This window comes from Ixodes scapularis, unplaced genomic scaffold, assembly GCF_016920785.2.
Source record: "Ixodes scapularis isolate PalLabHiFi unplaced genomic scaffold, ASM1692078v2 PGA_scaffold1__304_contigs__length_218370807, whole genome shotgun sequence".
NCBI classification, from domain to species: domain Eukaryota; kingdom Metazoa; phylum Arthropoda; class Arachnida; order Ixodida; family Ixodidae; genus Ixodes; species Ixodes scapularis.
In genome coordinates this window covers 191,859,633-191,877,138 of record NW_024609846.1, presented here as the reverse complement: position 1 = coordinate 191,877,138, position 17,506 = coordinate 191,859,633, and the positions used below count along the sequence as shown (strand labels likewise).

The following is a 17,506-nucleotide window of genomic DNA, read 5'->3' as shown; positions in this document are numbered from 1 at the left end:
ACCTGTCCAAGTCCTCGCGTTTTGCCACGTGACATCCCGACAACCCAACTCTTGAGAGCAGCCAAGTGAAGTACACTGTCCCACCAGCGAGATGTAGCCACCCTAGGGTTGCTGGCTTAGGTGATTGGTCCTGGGATCCCGCAGGACGACTACATTCGCTTTGTGCCCCGGCGCAACGAACGAACCGGGCGCACAGACCCTCTCTTCGCGCGTACCCAACGGCATGACGACTCATGTCTCCTCCGGGGTGTAAGACTTTGGAGATCCCTGCCTGACGCCATCACCAGCCTGCCCATCAGAGACAGAGACGAGGTGACACTGCTCTGCAAGGCAGCAGCCAAACACCTCTAAACCAACACCCACGAATGTCTGCGTACCTCACCATACGTCAGCCACCTCACTTTTCACCCTCTTCACCATCTGTGATGGTTTTGTGGAAGGAAGAACGTGAAGGACGAAGTGACGGGTGCGAAAAAAAAGGGGCGTGAAGAGCACGAGCCGCGACGTTCGGCAGCTGCTTGAAGGATCTGACCGGCTGTGTCCCGGTATCGACGACGTGAACCAGAACCCCTCGCTACGCACGGTGTGAAGGGAACAGCGGAGGCATGAGCATCTACGCCACCTCAACACCGTCCCTGGACTGAGCGTCTACAGAAGCCAGGAACCAAGCCTCGTCACGACATATGCCGGTGAATCTCTATGACGATAGCCCCGTAGTTCGAACTGCGCATTTCTTTCTTGTGACTTTACTTGTAGTCTTCTTACATTTTTTTCCTTCCATACTGATATTTCTTTTGTGTGTGCAAATATATGCCCTGTTTCTTTTTTTGTAACTCTCTGTCTCCCGACCCTTTTCTTACCAACCCCGGACGAGCCTGTGACAATTTGGCGAGCCTGCCAGGATGGCGCGGCCCATTATATCCTTGTTCCTTTTCCTGGAGGTGAGAGAGGAGACAGAGATTTGAGACTGGTGCATTACTATGGAGCTCGATAGAATAATCGCGGCAGCTAAAGAATTGGGGTATACTGAAGACGAGTTTAAAAAATGGGTTGATGAGGAGAGAGCGCGTGGGAGAGCTGAGAGAGCTCAAGAGCGCGATAACGCTAGAGAGGACCTTGAGGCGGCTCAGAGAACGTTAGCGGCCGAAAGCGCTAAGTTGGATAAGGAACGAGAGGTCCTGCAGTTGAGGATTGCGGCTCGTGAAGGGGGAGGTGAAGGTGCCGCAAATTCGGAAAGCGGCCGCGGGAAGAGTCAGGCCGAGGGAGTCACGGAAGTCCCCACAAACTGATTCCACAGTTCAATGAACGAAGGGACAATCTAGATGCCTATTTGCAGCGCTTTGAGCGTACCGCAACAGGGTGGGGTTCGCCAGTGGAAAAGTGGGCCACGACTTTAGGCTTATGTTTGACAGGAGAGGCGCTGACGGTGTTCGGCCGACTGACACCTTAAGATGCGCTAGACTACGCCAAGGTCAAGCTGGCGCTGTTCCAGCGATTTCGTTACACTAAAGAAGGATACCGCGAGAGGTTTCGCGACGCCAAACCAGAGGACGGCGAAACGATGAGACAATTTGCTGCGCGACTGGCAGGGTACTTTTATAGATGGCTCGAGATTTCGGGAGTTGAGAAAACGTTCGAATCACTGCGAGACAATATTCTAGTGGAACAATTTTTCTTGACATGCTCAAGCAAGCTGACGGTCTTCCTGAGAGAGCGCGACTGTCAAAGGTTGGATGACGTAGCAGCTAAAGCTGACCTCTTCTTGGGAGCCCAGGTGCAGCATAGCACGGGTAAGCAAAAGCGAGACGAGGCGACAAACAGGCAAGACGCTGGAAACGAAGATAAACACGCAAGGGGTGGTCTCCGAAAGAGTATCCGCTGCTTCCTTTGTGGGAAGATTGGGCACAAGGCAGAAAACTGCAGAAGTAACGGCCAAGCTATGAGGTCACTGACATGTCGGGATTGCGGCCGTAGTGGTCACAAGGCAGAGAACTGCAAGGGAAGGCAGAGCGAGAAACATAAGGCGTCGTGCTTGTACACTGTGCCAACAGATAATTGCGAAAACGCCGACGATTCCTACGTCACCCTGGATAATGGTGACAAGATCCCGGTAGTGAATGCGGTCACGGGGAGAGCCCCGAAATTTCTGTCGGAGAACATGCCGGTAGTGGAAGGACCACTGGGAGAACACAAGATAACGGTGTTAAGGGACACCGGCTGCAACACCGTGGTTGTTCGCAAAAAACTAGTCCCTCAAGAGAACCTAACTGGAAAGTCGAGTCCAGTGTTTTTATTAGGTCGAACAGTTCGGTACCTGCCGGAGGCGGTTATTGTGATACGAACGCCCTACTACACGGGAAAGCTAACGGCGAAGTGCGTCAGTAACCCCCTATACGACTTGATACTGGGAAACATACCGCAAATGCCTGAGGCTAATGACCCTGACCCAGAATGGGAAAAGAACAATAAAGACAATCTCGGCGACTGCCTAGACAAGCCGAAGGAGAGATACGAAACGTGTTCGAACGCCATCGGAGTCAACGTGGGCTGTCGCAGGGCAATGGAAGCAACCAAGAGCATCGACGAGCTTCCGGATGAGAAACCAGCCGTAGCTGCGTCAGCGAGCGAGGGGAGAGAAGCTGGAAGACCAATAGGAAAACTAAAACGCCCTCTGAAAGTCGCGCAGGTGTCAGTAACCGACACAACAGCCGAGGAACTCGGAAAGCAGCAGAAAGAGGACGCTACTCTTACTAAGTGTTTCAACAATGTAGGGAAGACAACGAAGAAACACAATCCCAGGACAAGGATTCAGTTTTTGCTGAAGAACAACCTGCTATACAGGAGCGTCGTATACTCATCCCGCAGAAGATCAGAACAACTGGTTCTCCCAAAAAGGTTCAGGGCCGCTGCTGTAACTACGGCACATGACAGCGTTACGTCCGGACACCAGGGGGCGAAGAACACCCTTAATCTGGTGGCGGAAGGATTCTTTTGGCCATGTATGCAAAGCGAAATCAAATGGTACGTTCGTTCGTGTGACGCGTGCCAACGCACCGTACCCAAAGGCAACGTGGGCAAGGCCCCCTTAGGAAGCATGTCAATCATCGAGACACCTTTTCAAAGAGTCGCGATAGATATCATCGGTCCTATAGTGCCTATCGCAAGCTCGGGGAATAGGTATATTCTTGGAATGGTTGACATGGCCACGAGGTATCCTGACGCAGTAGCGTTGAAGAGCATTGGGTCCCAGCAGGTAGCCGAGGCGTTGGTTCAGATGTTCGCGCGGTATGGAGTACCGGCAGAGATCCTTAGCGATCGCGGCACCAACTTTACCTCTGAGCTAATGAGAGGTGAGCCGGCTTCTATCGATGAAGCAACTTTTGACCACACCCTATCATCCCATCAGCAACGGCCTGGTCGAGAGGTTTAACGGCACCATGAAGCAGATGCTAAGGAGGATGCGCAAAGAAAGACCAAAGGATTGGGATCGATATCTCCCAGCTTTGCTTTTCGCCTACAGATTGGTGCCCCAGGCTAGCCTCAGGTTCTCGCCATTTGAACTGCTATACGGGAGAAGAGTACGAAGACCACTGGCCATCCTCAAGGAGTTGTGGTCGAACGAAGCCCTGAAAGAAGACATGAAGACGGCATATGGATACATCTTGAAGCTAAGGGAAAAAACTAGAGGAAACATGCAAGCTGGCGCACGTATGCCTGCATGAAGTAAGGGAGAAGTATAAGGGATACTATGACAGGAAGAGCTGCAACCGAAATATGAAGCAAGGAGACCTGGCGCTCATTCTGCTCCCCACCGATCTGAACAAGATGATCATGCAATGGAAAGGTCCCTTCCCCGTAGTCGCAAGAAAGAATGATGTGGATTACGAGTTAGACGTAGGAAGCAAGAAGAAGGTGTTTCACATCAATATGCTTAAAAGATATGAAGAAAGAGAAGGAAGTCAACAAGGTAGACAACATTGCGGTATGGCAATGGATTCTCAAGAGAACGATGAAGTCGCAAGCGAGCTAAGTTTTGAAGACACAGAGGGAATTCCTACGCCAAGCTGGACGAGGCAGCAAGGATGGGAAGACGTCAACATAAACGAACACATGGAACCTCAAAAGCTTGATGAGGTACGAGAGCTGATTGAGGACTTCAAAGATATTGTTTTCGAACCTTCCAGGCAGGACGAGTCTGTTGACCTGTGACCTTCAACTGACCACGTCCCGACCAATACATGTGAAGCAGTATCCACTGCCGCTGTCGGTTCAGGAAACAGTCAAGCAAGAAATCGACGAGATGTTGGAGCTGGACGTGATTGAGAGATGTACCTCATCGTACAACGAGCCAGTGGTAATAATAAAAAAAAAAGACGGATCAGACAGGTTTTGCATTGACTACAGGAGGCTCAATGACGGGGCCAAGCCCGATGCGGAACCAATACGACGGATCGATGTCACGTTTGCTAAGGCGGGACAGAAGCGCTTCTTCTCGAAGCTCGATGTAGCAAAAGGGTACTGGCAGATACCTATGAAAGAAGAGGCCAAGGAAAAGACTGCCATCTCTTCGACGAGCGGGCTTTACCAATTCAAGGTCATGCCCTTTGGTTTAAGAACGGCTTCTGCGACATTCACGAAACGGATGCGAAAATTGTTAGACGGCATCCCAGATGCACACCACTACATCGACGACACCCTGATCGCCACAAGCTCGTGGAGAGAGCACGTTGATACGCTTCGCTGCATTTTTAGGCGCCTGCGCGAGGCTAATATTACCGTAAAGCCAAAGAAATGTGAAGTGGGCTTTCTAAAGAGATCGGCTTTCTGGGAGACGAGATCGGAATGGGGAGGATAACACCGGACACTAAGATCATTGAACGGATTCAAGACGTACCAAGACCGCGAACGAAGCGACAAGTAAGATCGTTCCTTGGACTCACGGGGTTCTACCGCGAGTTCGTAGAGGACTATGCGGGTCTTGCCGCGCCGTTAGTAGACCTCACCAGAAAAGGAGCCTGCAATGAGGTTGAGTGGGGGCCGGAGCAAGAGGAGGCCTTCAATTAACTAAAGACCAAGCTGAGACGTCCTCCCATCTTGTTGGCGCCAGACCCCGAGAAGGAGTTCGTGCTAAGGAAAGACGCGTCTGACGTGAGTCTGGGTGCAGTGATGCTTCAAGAAAAGGATGGAATGCTACGTCCCGTGGCGTACGCCAGTAGAAAGCTCAGCACCGCAGAAAGGAACTACGCAACGATAGAAAAGGAATGTCTGGCATTGGTATGGGCCGTTGCCAGATTTAGGTTGCTTCTGTACGGCAGAACTTTTCGAGCTCAGACCGACCACCAACCACAGGAATTCCTAAACAAAGCTAAGCATACAAATAGGCGACTGATGAGGTGGAGTATGGCTTTGCAAGATCATAGCTTTCACGTGGAATACATAAAGGGCAGGGATAACGTGGGAGCAGACTTTCTTAGCCGCATTTAGACGTTTATTTTTCTTTTAAACTAAGATTTTTGTTAGGGATAGCTAGTCGAGACCCCGAAGAGGAGGGGTTCCCTCAATGTACATATCTTTTTGTGTTGTATGTGTGCCAATGTCTTTCGTCAGACTTAAGACGGGGCCTTTGCATATGTGTGTGGCTACAGTGAGTTCTCACAAAAGAAATACTCGATTTGAATGTGGTTGGACAGGGCCCTCCGGCCAAGTGTGGTGCGGTGAAACCAGACTTCGTGGCAAGGTCATCGAGAAGGTCGTGTCGTGAAAGTGTCGCGTAGGAGGATTGCGGGGGTGGCTTGTACTCGGTGACGTCAGGATGGAGTGCTCGGAAGTACCAGGCATCAAGAAAGAAACGTTTATGTTATAAACTTCTTGAAGTTAGGGGGTGTCATGGTTTTGTGGAAGGAAGAACGTGATGGACGAAGTGACGGGTGCGAAATAAAAAAGCGGCGTGAAGAGCACGAGCCGCGACGTCCGGTAGCTGCTTGAAGGATCTGACCGGCTGTGTCCCGGTATCGACGACGTGAACCAGAACCCGCCGCTACGCACGCTGTGAAGGGAACAGCGGAGGCATGAGCATCTACGCCACCTCAACACCGTCCCTGAACTGAGCGTCTACAGAAGCCAGGAACCAAGCCTCGTCACGACATATGCCGGTGAATCTCTGGGACGATAGCCCCGTCGTTCGAACTGCGCATTTCTTTCTTGTGACTTTACTTGTAGTTTCTTACATATTTTTTCCTTCCATACTGATATTTCTTTTGTGTGTGAAAATATATGCCCTGTTTTTTTTTTCTATCTCTCTGTCTCCCGACCCTTTTCTTACCAACCCCGGACGAGCCTGTGACACCATCCCATCATCATCACCCCAGACGTCTCAAGCCAAGAAGCCTCACATGGCCATCATCGTCTAGCTGGTCACATAGGCACATATGTGTACAAGTGGAAACACCTTCTATGCGACCTGTACTTAAATGTACAAATATCTATATATCTATCTATATATCTATATGCACGCTATATCATATTGTATTTTCATTTGGGCCCGTCATCGAGAACCTATATGTATGTATCATGTGGCCGTACTGTATGTCCTTGTCGGTCACCAATATGCACGCGATGTCGTATTCTGTTCCAATAATCGCGTATTATATCGGGGTATTGTGCTCCGATATCGTGTTGTAAACAAATAACCGCACCTTCTGTCGGGATATGGCGTTCCGACATCGTGGTGTGCACCAATAACCGCAAGTTATATCGGAATATTGTGCTCCAATATCCTGTTGTATACCAATAACCGCATATTATATCGGGATATTGTGTCCCGCTATGAATTTACATCGGATAACAATAAGTTTTTATTAGTTTCCATAAACTTCATTGGAATACAATATTTTCAATAAGCCGAGTTTATGCTGGCCATTTTTAATAGGGTACTCAAAGATATTGCTACTTGGATGCAAATCACAAATCTTTCTGGCAGTTTCCACGGCCTAAGAGCCAGCAGGTGCCAGTTTGTTTTTTCTCAAATGTGAGAGTTCCAGATTCGCTAGTTTGGTCTGAAGTAGGAATACAGATGCCAGACAAACGATAGAGCATTTTTAATTCACGGAGCTCAGAATGACTGGGTCTCCCACATTGAAGCTTATTTTTTTTTGTAATACACGCGGGTGTCATTGACGTGTGCCCAGTTACGACGCAAGAGGATGTCTATGTCCCGCACATGTAATTTTGAATCTTTCTGACTTAGTGTACTTGCTATTTTGACGCAACTAAAGGCAAGTCTCTCTTCCAGTTTCCACGGCCTACAAGCCAGCAGGCACCTGTTCGTTTTTCTTCAAAGGTGAGCGTTCCAGATACTCTAGTTTGGTACGAAGAAGGAATACTGAAGCCAGACGAGCGGATACATATATTTGACTGACCGAGCTCAGAATGACCCAGGGAACTTGCAGTAAAGCTAATATTTCCGCCATCAAAGCGGACATAATTTTGAATCTATCCGGGTTAGTGAGGAATTCCTACTTGTCGCGAACTAATCACAAAATTTTATCTTGCTGTTTCTATGTGGCTGCAGCTAGCAGGTGCCGCCATTTTCATTAAAAGGTGAGGATTCAACATTTTGTTTTCAAACATAAAGTTTTTGAATGAGGGTTCTAAACAATCAACTTTATTTTGCCGTAAATGCCGGATCCTCCAATTCAAGATTATGTTAAATATATTTGGTATGGATGAGTCCATTGTTTGGCTTCTTCATTCATAATTTGACAACAGCAACATTGTTTTTAATCACTCAGAAAAACATACAAGGAGATGTCATGTTGTACGTGATATTCCAACTCGTGTATAGTTTTATTGGTAGCAGATATATTGGGTTCCAATATCCATGCAAAGATGTTCCAAAAGCCGGGAATCATGATTAAGAACAAATACCTCCGACTTGCATAACAACACCAACAATTTATCAGACGTTTCGTCTCCTATGCACAACGGCCTCTGCCGCTAGCATCCTACATATCTGGTGAGGGAACCCCTTAGCAGCCTTAATGCATGTTTTCATTTTCCCATTACCCGCTTCAAAAGGGAAGGCCGAGTGTGCCCACAAAGGGCCCCAGAGACGAACACTCTTCACAATATGTTCCATCTGATGGACGTTAAACGTCATGCTGTCTTCTTCATAGAGGAGCTGAGTTTTTACAACAAACTTTAGTATGAGAAGATCGCAAAGTTCTATGTCTACAGAAGAAATATGTTGTTGCAGCATCAGGTGCACAGCTTCCACCAAAAGAACCCAGTGGGCAACATACTTTGTTGGCAATAATTCATGAAGCACAGGAATACTATAATAATTCATGAAAGCCCAGCAACTGGAAAGCCCAGCTTTCCAGTTCCTGGGCTTTCCCGAATATCCGCTCCCTCAGCAACCTCGGCATGCTCCTTACATCTCTTGGGGGTTTTAAGGCCAGAAGCCTACTGTCCATCCTGTCAATTTCTCGCCCAATAGAGAAATCTCTGTCGCAGCAATCGAGCCAATGCTCCAAAAACTGCCTAGCCACACCCAGCAAGACGCAGTGTATGTAGTCTGGGACAAAGCCCCAGACTATGCTGGAGTGCTCCACGTTAATGAGCGGAGAAACGGTCTTGACGCCCCGCACTACAGTACCAGTTTCAAAAGCCTTCTGCATGTCATCATACATTTGGTCATCAGTACGCTCATCGGGATCCACTGTCTGGACAGGATACTTTAGAGATCTTCCTATCCGTGTGCCAGGGTGCAAACACCAGTTGCAACCAAAATAACCATTAAATTGCATGATTCCCTGCATAGGGGCTCGTGCAACTGAGTCAACTGCCGCGCAGATACAAAAGGCTCTGAAAGTTTGTCTTTTCTTTAAAGCTTAAAGGAAATCCAGTCTCGGAAAGATCCCGCATCATGTCCAAAAATGCCTTTTGGAAGATGTCCATCCGCGGTTTGCTTTTCCCAAACCAAAGGGCCGCTAGTACAAGGTTATTCATACGATCCTTGGGAGGAAGTTCATTAACTGAAAGCTGGATTGCCCATATCGAAGTTCATGAAGTCTTGAACACTGGGGCACCATCTGCATTCAAGGTTACACTAATCCTATGCCCGGCCTCTGCAGTTTCATTCACAAACGTACGGTACATACTTCCATCCGTTATGTCTCCCATTGTGTGTCCGTCCCCCAGAGGTTCTGTCAGATCTAGAAAGTCTGAATTTTTCAGGATCCCCTGCAGCTGCGACTGAACGTTGAAAATAAGAAAAAAACGAGGCTCAGAGACACTTGACACCTGGCACTCCCGGCTACAATGTGAGCACTGGAAAGAACTGCAACTGTTGTTGAGCTTCCCAATGAAGAAAAAACAGTGAGGCCAGTAAAATGAAATGTGGCACCACCATCACCAAATATCTTACTAAGAAAGTAACGAGAGTCTGGTAAAAAAGGCTTGGAAAAAAAGCTATTTACCATCTTGAAAAGATTTGTCAAGCCAGTGAATGACAGGTTGTTGCTGGCAGCATACTTCAGCAACATTACCAAAATGTCGCCTTTCGACACAACGACCTGCTCGCCAACAATGCCTTGAAAAAGCTCAGGGAAGTTTCTGGCAGCCTGCGTTCCTTGCGGATCAGGGTCCATTGCATCTTCATCCGAGATATCTTCGTCTGAAGGAGCCTGGGATTAAACGATTGCCATTTTGAGAACTTAAATGGTAAAAGAGTTAAGTGACACCAGTAACAAGTATTTGTCTATATTGTGGATAATTCTCAAAAAAACAATTGCTGCTGTATAGCTATATTTTTCAGCTTGCATCCATTTTTTTTTTGTGACGACAAATCAACTTATTAAGTGCTAGAAAAACACAACCTACTACCGAGGATGTGTGTGACCTTGCATCATCCGAGCTGTACTCTGCAGTGGGGTCGTCTGGGAAGGCACCATGGTTCTGAAGCTGTTGGGGAGAGATCGACAATCAGAAATATTGCTGTCGTATAGCCAACAATTTTCAGCCTGGATCAATTTATTTCTTGATGACAAATGAACTAATTAAGTGCTTGAAGAACATGACCTACCATTGAGGATATGTGGGACCTTGCATCATCCGAGCTGTTATCTTCAATGGGGTAGTCTGGGAAGGCGCCATGTTCCTGAAACGTTATGAAAGATATCAACTATCAGACCTTTGACGTCTAATGAACATAGGGCAGACATCTTCCGCTGGCCTCTGTTACTTGTTGGTGGCATTAATTGCTTGTACTAAATTTGGCCATAATTCAAGTTTTCGCTGATATAGCTTCTTTTCTTTTTAAAACGCAGTCCGCTTTCTAGGGTTGAGAATTGGTAAATCGCTGCTGCTGTACGTGAAAAACAAATCTTAGCTTAAACTCAGGGGCTACACAGAAACTAATTCTTTGAAAATCCACATCATAAAATGTATGAAGAATTACTTGATTATTCATGTGGAATTCCACTGGTGGATTTGGAGCTGTTTAGAAGTGTTTTTTTCTTGGTATCTTTATGGGCATGGAAGCACGAGCCAGCATTTACTGTTCTAAACGTGCAAGTGAAGAGTGCTTTCGGATCGCTCCAAATCCACCAGCTAATTTTCACACTTTGTGTGGACAACAATATACCAGATTTTTTTTTCTCAAGTTAGACAATTACTACCAACGACTTATTTTTTGCAGGCTCAATATTTCACGATTTAGGTAAAAGCTGAATTTTGGAATTAGTTGCGGGTTCTAATTTTTACGAGATGGTGGGATCTCAATGTAGCTTCCAATGCATTTACATTTTACCGGAATCGTTTGTGGGACCTGCATCTGCAGTTTCAACTGCCCAAAAAGGGCCATACTCAACAGCTTTCTATTGCACAGTGGAAGGTAGGAACGACATAGTGCTATTCATTTCAAACAATGTGCAATTTACCCATCCTTACTCTTTTTAAAATTCTAGCCGCTCTAGGATTTGAACCACATAGATTTTATGTAGCATATGCTCGCGGGCTGTCTTGGTTACACAAAAAACGAGGAAGCCCCTAACGGAAGTAGAGCAAAAGCAAAATACACAGGTTTAGAGGAGAATTACATAAATGACGAGGACTGTACAACAGAAATCAAAATATGTCTTTGAAAACATAGACTAAACAGAACAAATCTGAAATAGATTTACCATCCAGTTTCAAGCTGAGTGCATGTTTTATTGAATGGTAATCAATATATTTACCATAGGAGAAGTGAAAGGATGTTCTGCATCATCAGAGCAGCTAGCGTCGTCAGTAAAATCTTCTGAAGATGAACCAGGTTCCTGTGATTCATTGGGAAGGAAGAATTAGGCACTCACTGCTATAGACATTATTGTTCGTTATGTAGGAGTACAACGCTATATTAAGATTGGTATCACTACAAGCTTACCATAGAGAGAGTTGACGGATGTTCACTGGCTTCACAAGGCAAGCCGCCACTGGCTTGACCTTCTGCGGCATTTTGCTGCTGTGGAAAGATGTAGAAATAAAAGTATGCATTTGTCCCAGAAAAGTTTAGTGCTTGAGAGTGGTATGAGCAACAACCAGAAGATGTACTTACCAAGGAGTGGGTAACAGTTGCATCTTCACTTTCATGAGGTAATTCGCCATTTGTGGCTAAGCACGGAAGAAGTGCACCATCCTGCGAGAATCGGCAACCAATTTTCATCATAACAAGAAAGCTCAAACACACTCAGCGTTAAATAAACTATCACCAGGGGCGGATTTATAATTCAGGCCTGGGAGGGGCGGTAGGCATTCAGCTGGCGGAGGAGGGGGAGGGGAGTCTGCTGAGATATGATGTTACGGCCGAAACATAACCCAGATCTATATTATAGAACCAATATTTGCTATGTCACCAAATACCAAACCTTTTCCGGGTGTATATCAACTATTTTATTTTAAAATGTTGACGTTGGCGAGCTTGGGGAGGGGGAGGGAGGGAGGTCGACCCTTCCCCCTAAATCCACCCCTGATTACAACTACGGTCGGTGACAGGTCAAGAACGAAGTGGAAACTCCTCCCACCTCTTTCCACTTTAGTAATGCGAACGCTGGAGGGAAGGCGGCCTCCTTTCTATCGTTCGCTCCGCTGAAGTGGAAAGGGGTGGGAGGAACTTCCACTTCGTTCTTGACCTTCCACCAACTAGAGGTAGCTTGGTTTCTATGTGTTATTACAATTTCTTTCTCTGGTGTATACAGCTAACTGCAATCTAATCTAGCGAGCACACAAGCCTTATGAATTATGAAATTATGAAATTATGAAAAACACAAGCCTTGCACATAGAGGCAATCTGCAGCCTAAGCTTCTGCAGTATTTTTATGTTAACCAGAAGTTCACTGATAGCAAACTTGTTTTGCCTCTTCGTTGTTTACAAACCCACAAAGAAAATCTTTGCCTCATATCTTGGTGGCCATGCTTGTGGGGGATGATGCAGCATCTGAAGACTATAGGAAGGCACACATGCTGAAGAAAATTCATGTTGGGCGTGGCAGTAGCAATGCTGGTGGGAAGACCGTCCCATTCGTTAATGGTGTGCATGAAAAAGATGTTTTTAGCATTCGGTTCTGCACTAGGGTGATGGAATAAATTGCAAAAGTCTGTCAAATAAGCGAGATCACTTGATCATGTACCAGGATCTAAACGATTAATTCTGCACTGAGTCTTTCTTCTGCATTCATTGTACAGGCTGGGGCAGGTAACGCATGCAGCTATACCATGTCTGCGGACGAGCTTATTCTCACTGATTTTACCGCATCGTTCCGTGATAAGCCGCTGGCCCTCCAGGCCGCTCGGTGCGCTCGCGATATTAAAAACTGAATCACCGTACTACCTGCCTCGAACAAGTGGAGCAATCTTGGCCTGAAGCCAGGAATTTCGAAAAACAATTTTACATCTGACAAAGGCGGGCCGATCGGGTCCGTTTAAAACAGTTTGTCAAACTGAAATGTTCTCTGCGCTAATTCGGAATATCTAAAAAAAAATGTTTTTAAATTATTTTTTTCCGAGCTATGCACCGGGTGCGGGAAAATTCAAGACACTCGAGGTAAACCTGTCTAAATAATCAGGTTAATGTTCAGACTGACGAAACCCGCACGTAATTTTAGGTCGAACGTCGTAGCGCGCGGAGCGATAACTCAATACTCACAGGGGTTCCACATGCGCCGTCTTGTCTCTGGCAGTACTTTGTAGACTTCGGAATGGGAGCATGGGACCCAGGAACAAAATACTGCTTATAGGGCCCCCGTTTTCTCGGTCGTCTGGGGCATGGAGTCGCAAGATCCGGACACTTTGGTGGCTCCGAGGTTGGCGAATTCCCGCCCGAACTCTCCATTGAAAATTACTGGCTCACAGGCCTCGTGTAAAGACGGCGTGCTAACAAGGAAGAACCTCTGATTATCTTTTCAGAACAGAAATCACGTAATCCAGTTCCTAGAGCCATAGAATCACCAGAGATCGCCCAGCCAGCCGCACGGCCGTGTTTACGGTTGGTCGTGGTTTGCGGTTTGCAGGACATTTGGCTGATATGGCTGTGTTCTAAATATGTATTCAATCTCATTTCAAAAAAGAGTTTCTACCTCGGCGTTCGAAAAAGTCCTATATGCCATCTACGTTCAGCGTTATCCCATGTATGTAGTCACGTGATATGACCAGCCAGAGTAACTTTGACCTACTCGAGTAAAACTCGATGTCACCCGCACTTCTACTAGCACTCGGTGTATGAGTTATATACTCCTTTTTAGAAATCCAGATGGCGCTAGGGTAGTCTCATTGTTAAGCCCTTTTACTCTAATCTTCCTCCGATATCACAAAAAGTCCCTTTCCTACTTTTTTTTTACGTTTGATTTAGAACCGGTGCAGGGGTGGGGGACAATACCATTGTCGCATTCTTTTCGGATTAGGAGAGGGTGCGGGAAGGTCTCCATATCCTTGGGAACGTTGGTCATGACTCATGTCATGTCGGTTTTTGGCACACATCGCGTTCACTTCGAAGTTCGATGTAACGTAATTATAACTGCGTTCTAAACCGGCTTCGAATTTTTTGTTTTCCGCAACGCCACGCTTCTAAGAATAAAGGCGCGTTCACCGGCGATGTGATCTAATCGCGCAATAACTTTCATCGCAAAAGTCCCTTTCCTACTTTGCGGAAAAAAAGCGACGCGATTCGAGCAGTCGCTTGCTGACCCGACTTTTGCGATGCGATCTAGTCGCAGAGCAGCAGAGCCAATCAGCGGCGTATCAGGCATCATGAACGCATCATGAACGACATTAATGAATAACTTCCCAAATTTATAGTTCCGCTATGTTACCGCTGCGGTTACGACAATAAAATGCCGTCGTGCGCTCGTATCTTCTTTTATTTATTATTCGGCGAACGCGGTCGCGTGCGCGCGTGTTTTAAACATTCAGTGCTATTTCACGCGCATTATGCTGCAAAAACGGGCGAACCCGCTTTGCGGCGGGGATCCCGTTGCAAATGTGTTTGAGCCTTAAATGAGGTCGGAAATATTCTCTAGAATATAAATGCCGATTGCAGTAATTATATATTACCGCCAGTGTGCTTTTACAGCAGAGCAGCACCAGGGCATTGACTCAGAGTAATGACTAATGGTTCCCTAACACACCCGGGGAATCGATGGTATTTATTTCACACACTTTGTAATTATATATGCCGTAATATGAATGTATAAAATGAGGAAAGAAATGGGAGGGAGGGGTGACGACAATCTTATGATTGTCGTCACGACATTATACATACAGATCCGAAATATACCAACACGCTCGTTTCCGGTTTTGTATATAGGTGCGTTTGTTGACAACTAAGCTTCTATTGTATTCGCACAAAAGAAACACACTTCACTAGTACAATCGCGAGTTTTAGCAGAATTGTGTTCAAAGTCTCGACACCACTCCTGACGCGCGCTTCGTAGCATGCTTGTTTTACTTTATAAAAATAGCCTCTCACGATATTTATTTACGATATAAATATCTACACTGTCTCACTCCCAAGCGAGTGTCAAGATCTCCGTTTGAATCTCGAAGCAGTAATAGCATCCCAAAAGAAGAGCTTGAAGAACATAATCTAGAGAAAGCCAAAATCCCAGTGAGACTTGTACGGTACCATACCCATCACAAGTTTTCAAATTAGTTGTATCCACTTCTTTCCCAATTTACATGGCTTCGAGAATAATGTATTCTCTCTCCCAATTTCTGTGGAAGGTTATCAAAATACCAGGCACGATGGGGTGTGTGCCTTGCAAAAAACTTAACTTTTTCGGCCTAAAAAAGCAAAAAACAAACATCTTTTCAAAAAAAGAAAGAAAAACAGAGCTGGTGATATTTGGATTGCAGCAGCAAACTCTTTTACTCTACCTGCAATTAATGAAAACCGGAACTGACGGTAAATAAAGCATTTTCACCTACTATATAAAAATAAACAAGCAAGTCTATACTGAAGTAATCAAACAGCGCGTTCGTTTTAGGACTGAATATCGCTTCGAGAACACGCGAGATTCTTATATTTCAGTAACGTTCTATGTGATAGCCATGTGAATGTGCAGGCTCCTGCTTTTATTAATTTTGCAGAACGCAACATTAAAGTTTTGTACACGCGTAGTACTTTTTGCGAACGGAATATTTCAGTGTTTTCAAACGCTGACGTAATGGGAATTCCGGACAAAATGTAATGGGAATTCCGGACAAAATACAATACGAATTTTATTTGTGAAATAAACATTTCACTACATAAAGGAAATGATGGTAAATGTGCCAGACGCATGGCTTTCACTCAGGACGTCTTCTTGCTTTTTTGAACTAACGCGGAACTTCATTAAAACCTTGTTCACATCATCGAATTAAACTTTAAAGCTTGGACGGTACAAAGTAGAAGAAACACACATATGGGACGGGCGCCTGTCCTGTGTGTTTGTTTCTCCAAAAGTGCCCCGTCTATGTCAAGCGTCTTTTTTTGTTTCGTTTGTTTCTTGTTGTTACGAAGCGTTCGAGCTCACTGGCATTGCTGCAGATGTAATACGGCATCCACACTATACTTCGTCTCACCTTAGTATGGACTATACTTCGTCTCACCTTAGTATGGACTATTGTTAGCCGCGCGTGCTAAAAGCGCGAGCTAGTTGCTTCGAACGAAGCCTCGGCGGCTGCACGAGCGCTCGTGCAGCGAGTGCTCCAGTCAAGGAGGTCAATGTTAGCCGCTCGCGCTAGCACAGCATTCGCGGTTGGTCCATGCTAAGGTGAGACGAAGTATAGTGTTAGCCGCGCGTGCTAAAAGCTTGAGCTAGTTGCTTCGAATGAAGCCTCGGCGGCAGCACGAGCGCTCGTGCAGCGGGTGCTCCAGTCAAGGCAGTCAAGGCCAGTCGCTCGCGCTAGCACAGAATTCTCGGTTAGTTCATGCGAAGGTAATACGAATTTTAGCAGCGTGAGAGCAGAATCACAAGCGGATGTTTTCAGCATCAAATGCGCGTGTATTTGAACTGGATCTTTAAGCGGTCGCGTTCACAACCACCCCGCGAAGACGATTTATCTTCCAATAGCGCATTAAAGTTGAGCACAGAAGCAATGTGATTTTCATTAGGTATCGGAAGCCTTTGAGCAATGAAGATGCGAGAGCAGATATTTCATAATCCCCTCCGTCGTACTGCGAAATTCGCATCATACGAACATTGAATGTCTGTTTAATGGAACTTGAAAGTAGCACCTCGTTAAATATTAAACTGTGTCTAAAATTAATTTGGGATCATTCTGTCCGGGATTGCACTTGGAACCCATTTGTCCGGGGTCATTTTAGCGAGTATCGAAATCTCGAAAATTAAGGCGTTTGCAGATGCAATAGATGACACATTAAACCGCGCACACTGCAGAAATAATATTTTGCTAACTTAAAAACACAGTCGATCACTGCTTCCCACTCATTTGTTGAGAAACTACATCAAAATAAAACAAATAACGATCAATATTTAGCGATTTTTTATCATCCCGCAAAGTATACACGAAGCGAGTGTCAGAAGTAAAAACACAATATAGAAAAAAGGTGAACCACTCTGGCCCTTCGAAAAGCCCAAATCGCATCGGATATCAGTGAACGCCAAGCGGCCAAGCCTTCTACACGCCAGCGCGTGTACGACGGCGAGTCACCCACCACATCCGGGTAAAAAAAAAGAAAAAAATCTTTTTCTTTCCTTTTTTTTTTGGCCAATGAGTGTAGTTCGCCTCTCTTTTCGCGGAAAGACACAATTTCGCAGTGCAAACGCTTACCAGCATAATTTTCAATCTGCTCACCCTGTGGCGCCACTGAAAAGTTTGATAATCGCTGTTATTTTTGTTTTGGCTCCATTGCCGCAATCCAAAGCCAAGCCAAGCAAACTGCCGATCTGACCCCCGGTCATTGCCAAACTTCTTTGTCCGACTACTACGTATTTCACTCGCCGCGTGCTCCAGCCAATCTGCATATGCA

At 46.0% G+C, this 17,506-nt stretch overlaps 1 protein-coding gene across 1 annotated transcript; it reads left to right on the top strand.

Annotated features, from left to right (window-relative positions):
• The first annotated feature begins 1,561 nt into the window (after positions 1 to 1,561).
• LOC120841203 lies at positions 1,562 to 3,722 on the top strand. Its single transcript, XM_042290432.1, has 2 exons — positions 1,562 to 3,350; positions 3,502 to 3,722. The coding sequence occupies exons 1-2, from the start codon at positions 1,562 to 1,564 to the stop codon at positions 3,720 to 3,722; spliced, it is 2,010 nt and encodes a 669-aa protein (XP_042146366.1).
• The last annotated feature ends 13,784 nt before the right edge of the window (positions 3,723 to 17,506 follow it).

Coding starts and splice junctions, on each gene's coding strand:
- LOC120841203 (XM_042290432.1), top strand. CDS start 1,562: ATGAGACAATTTGCTGCGCGACTGGCAGGGTACTTTTATAGATGGCTC. Junction 3,351..3,501: donor TACCTCTGAGCTAATGAGAG/GTGAGCCGGCTT, acceptor GATATCTCCCAG/CTTTGCTTTTCGCCTACAGA.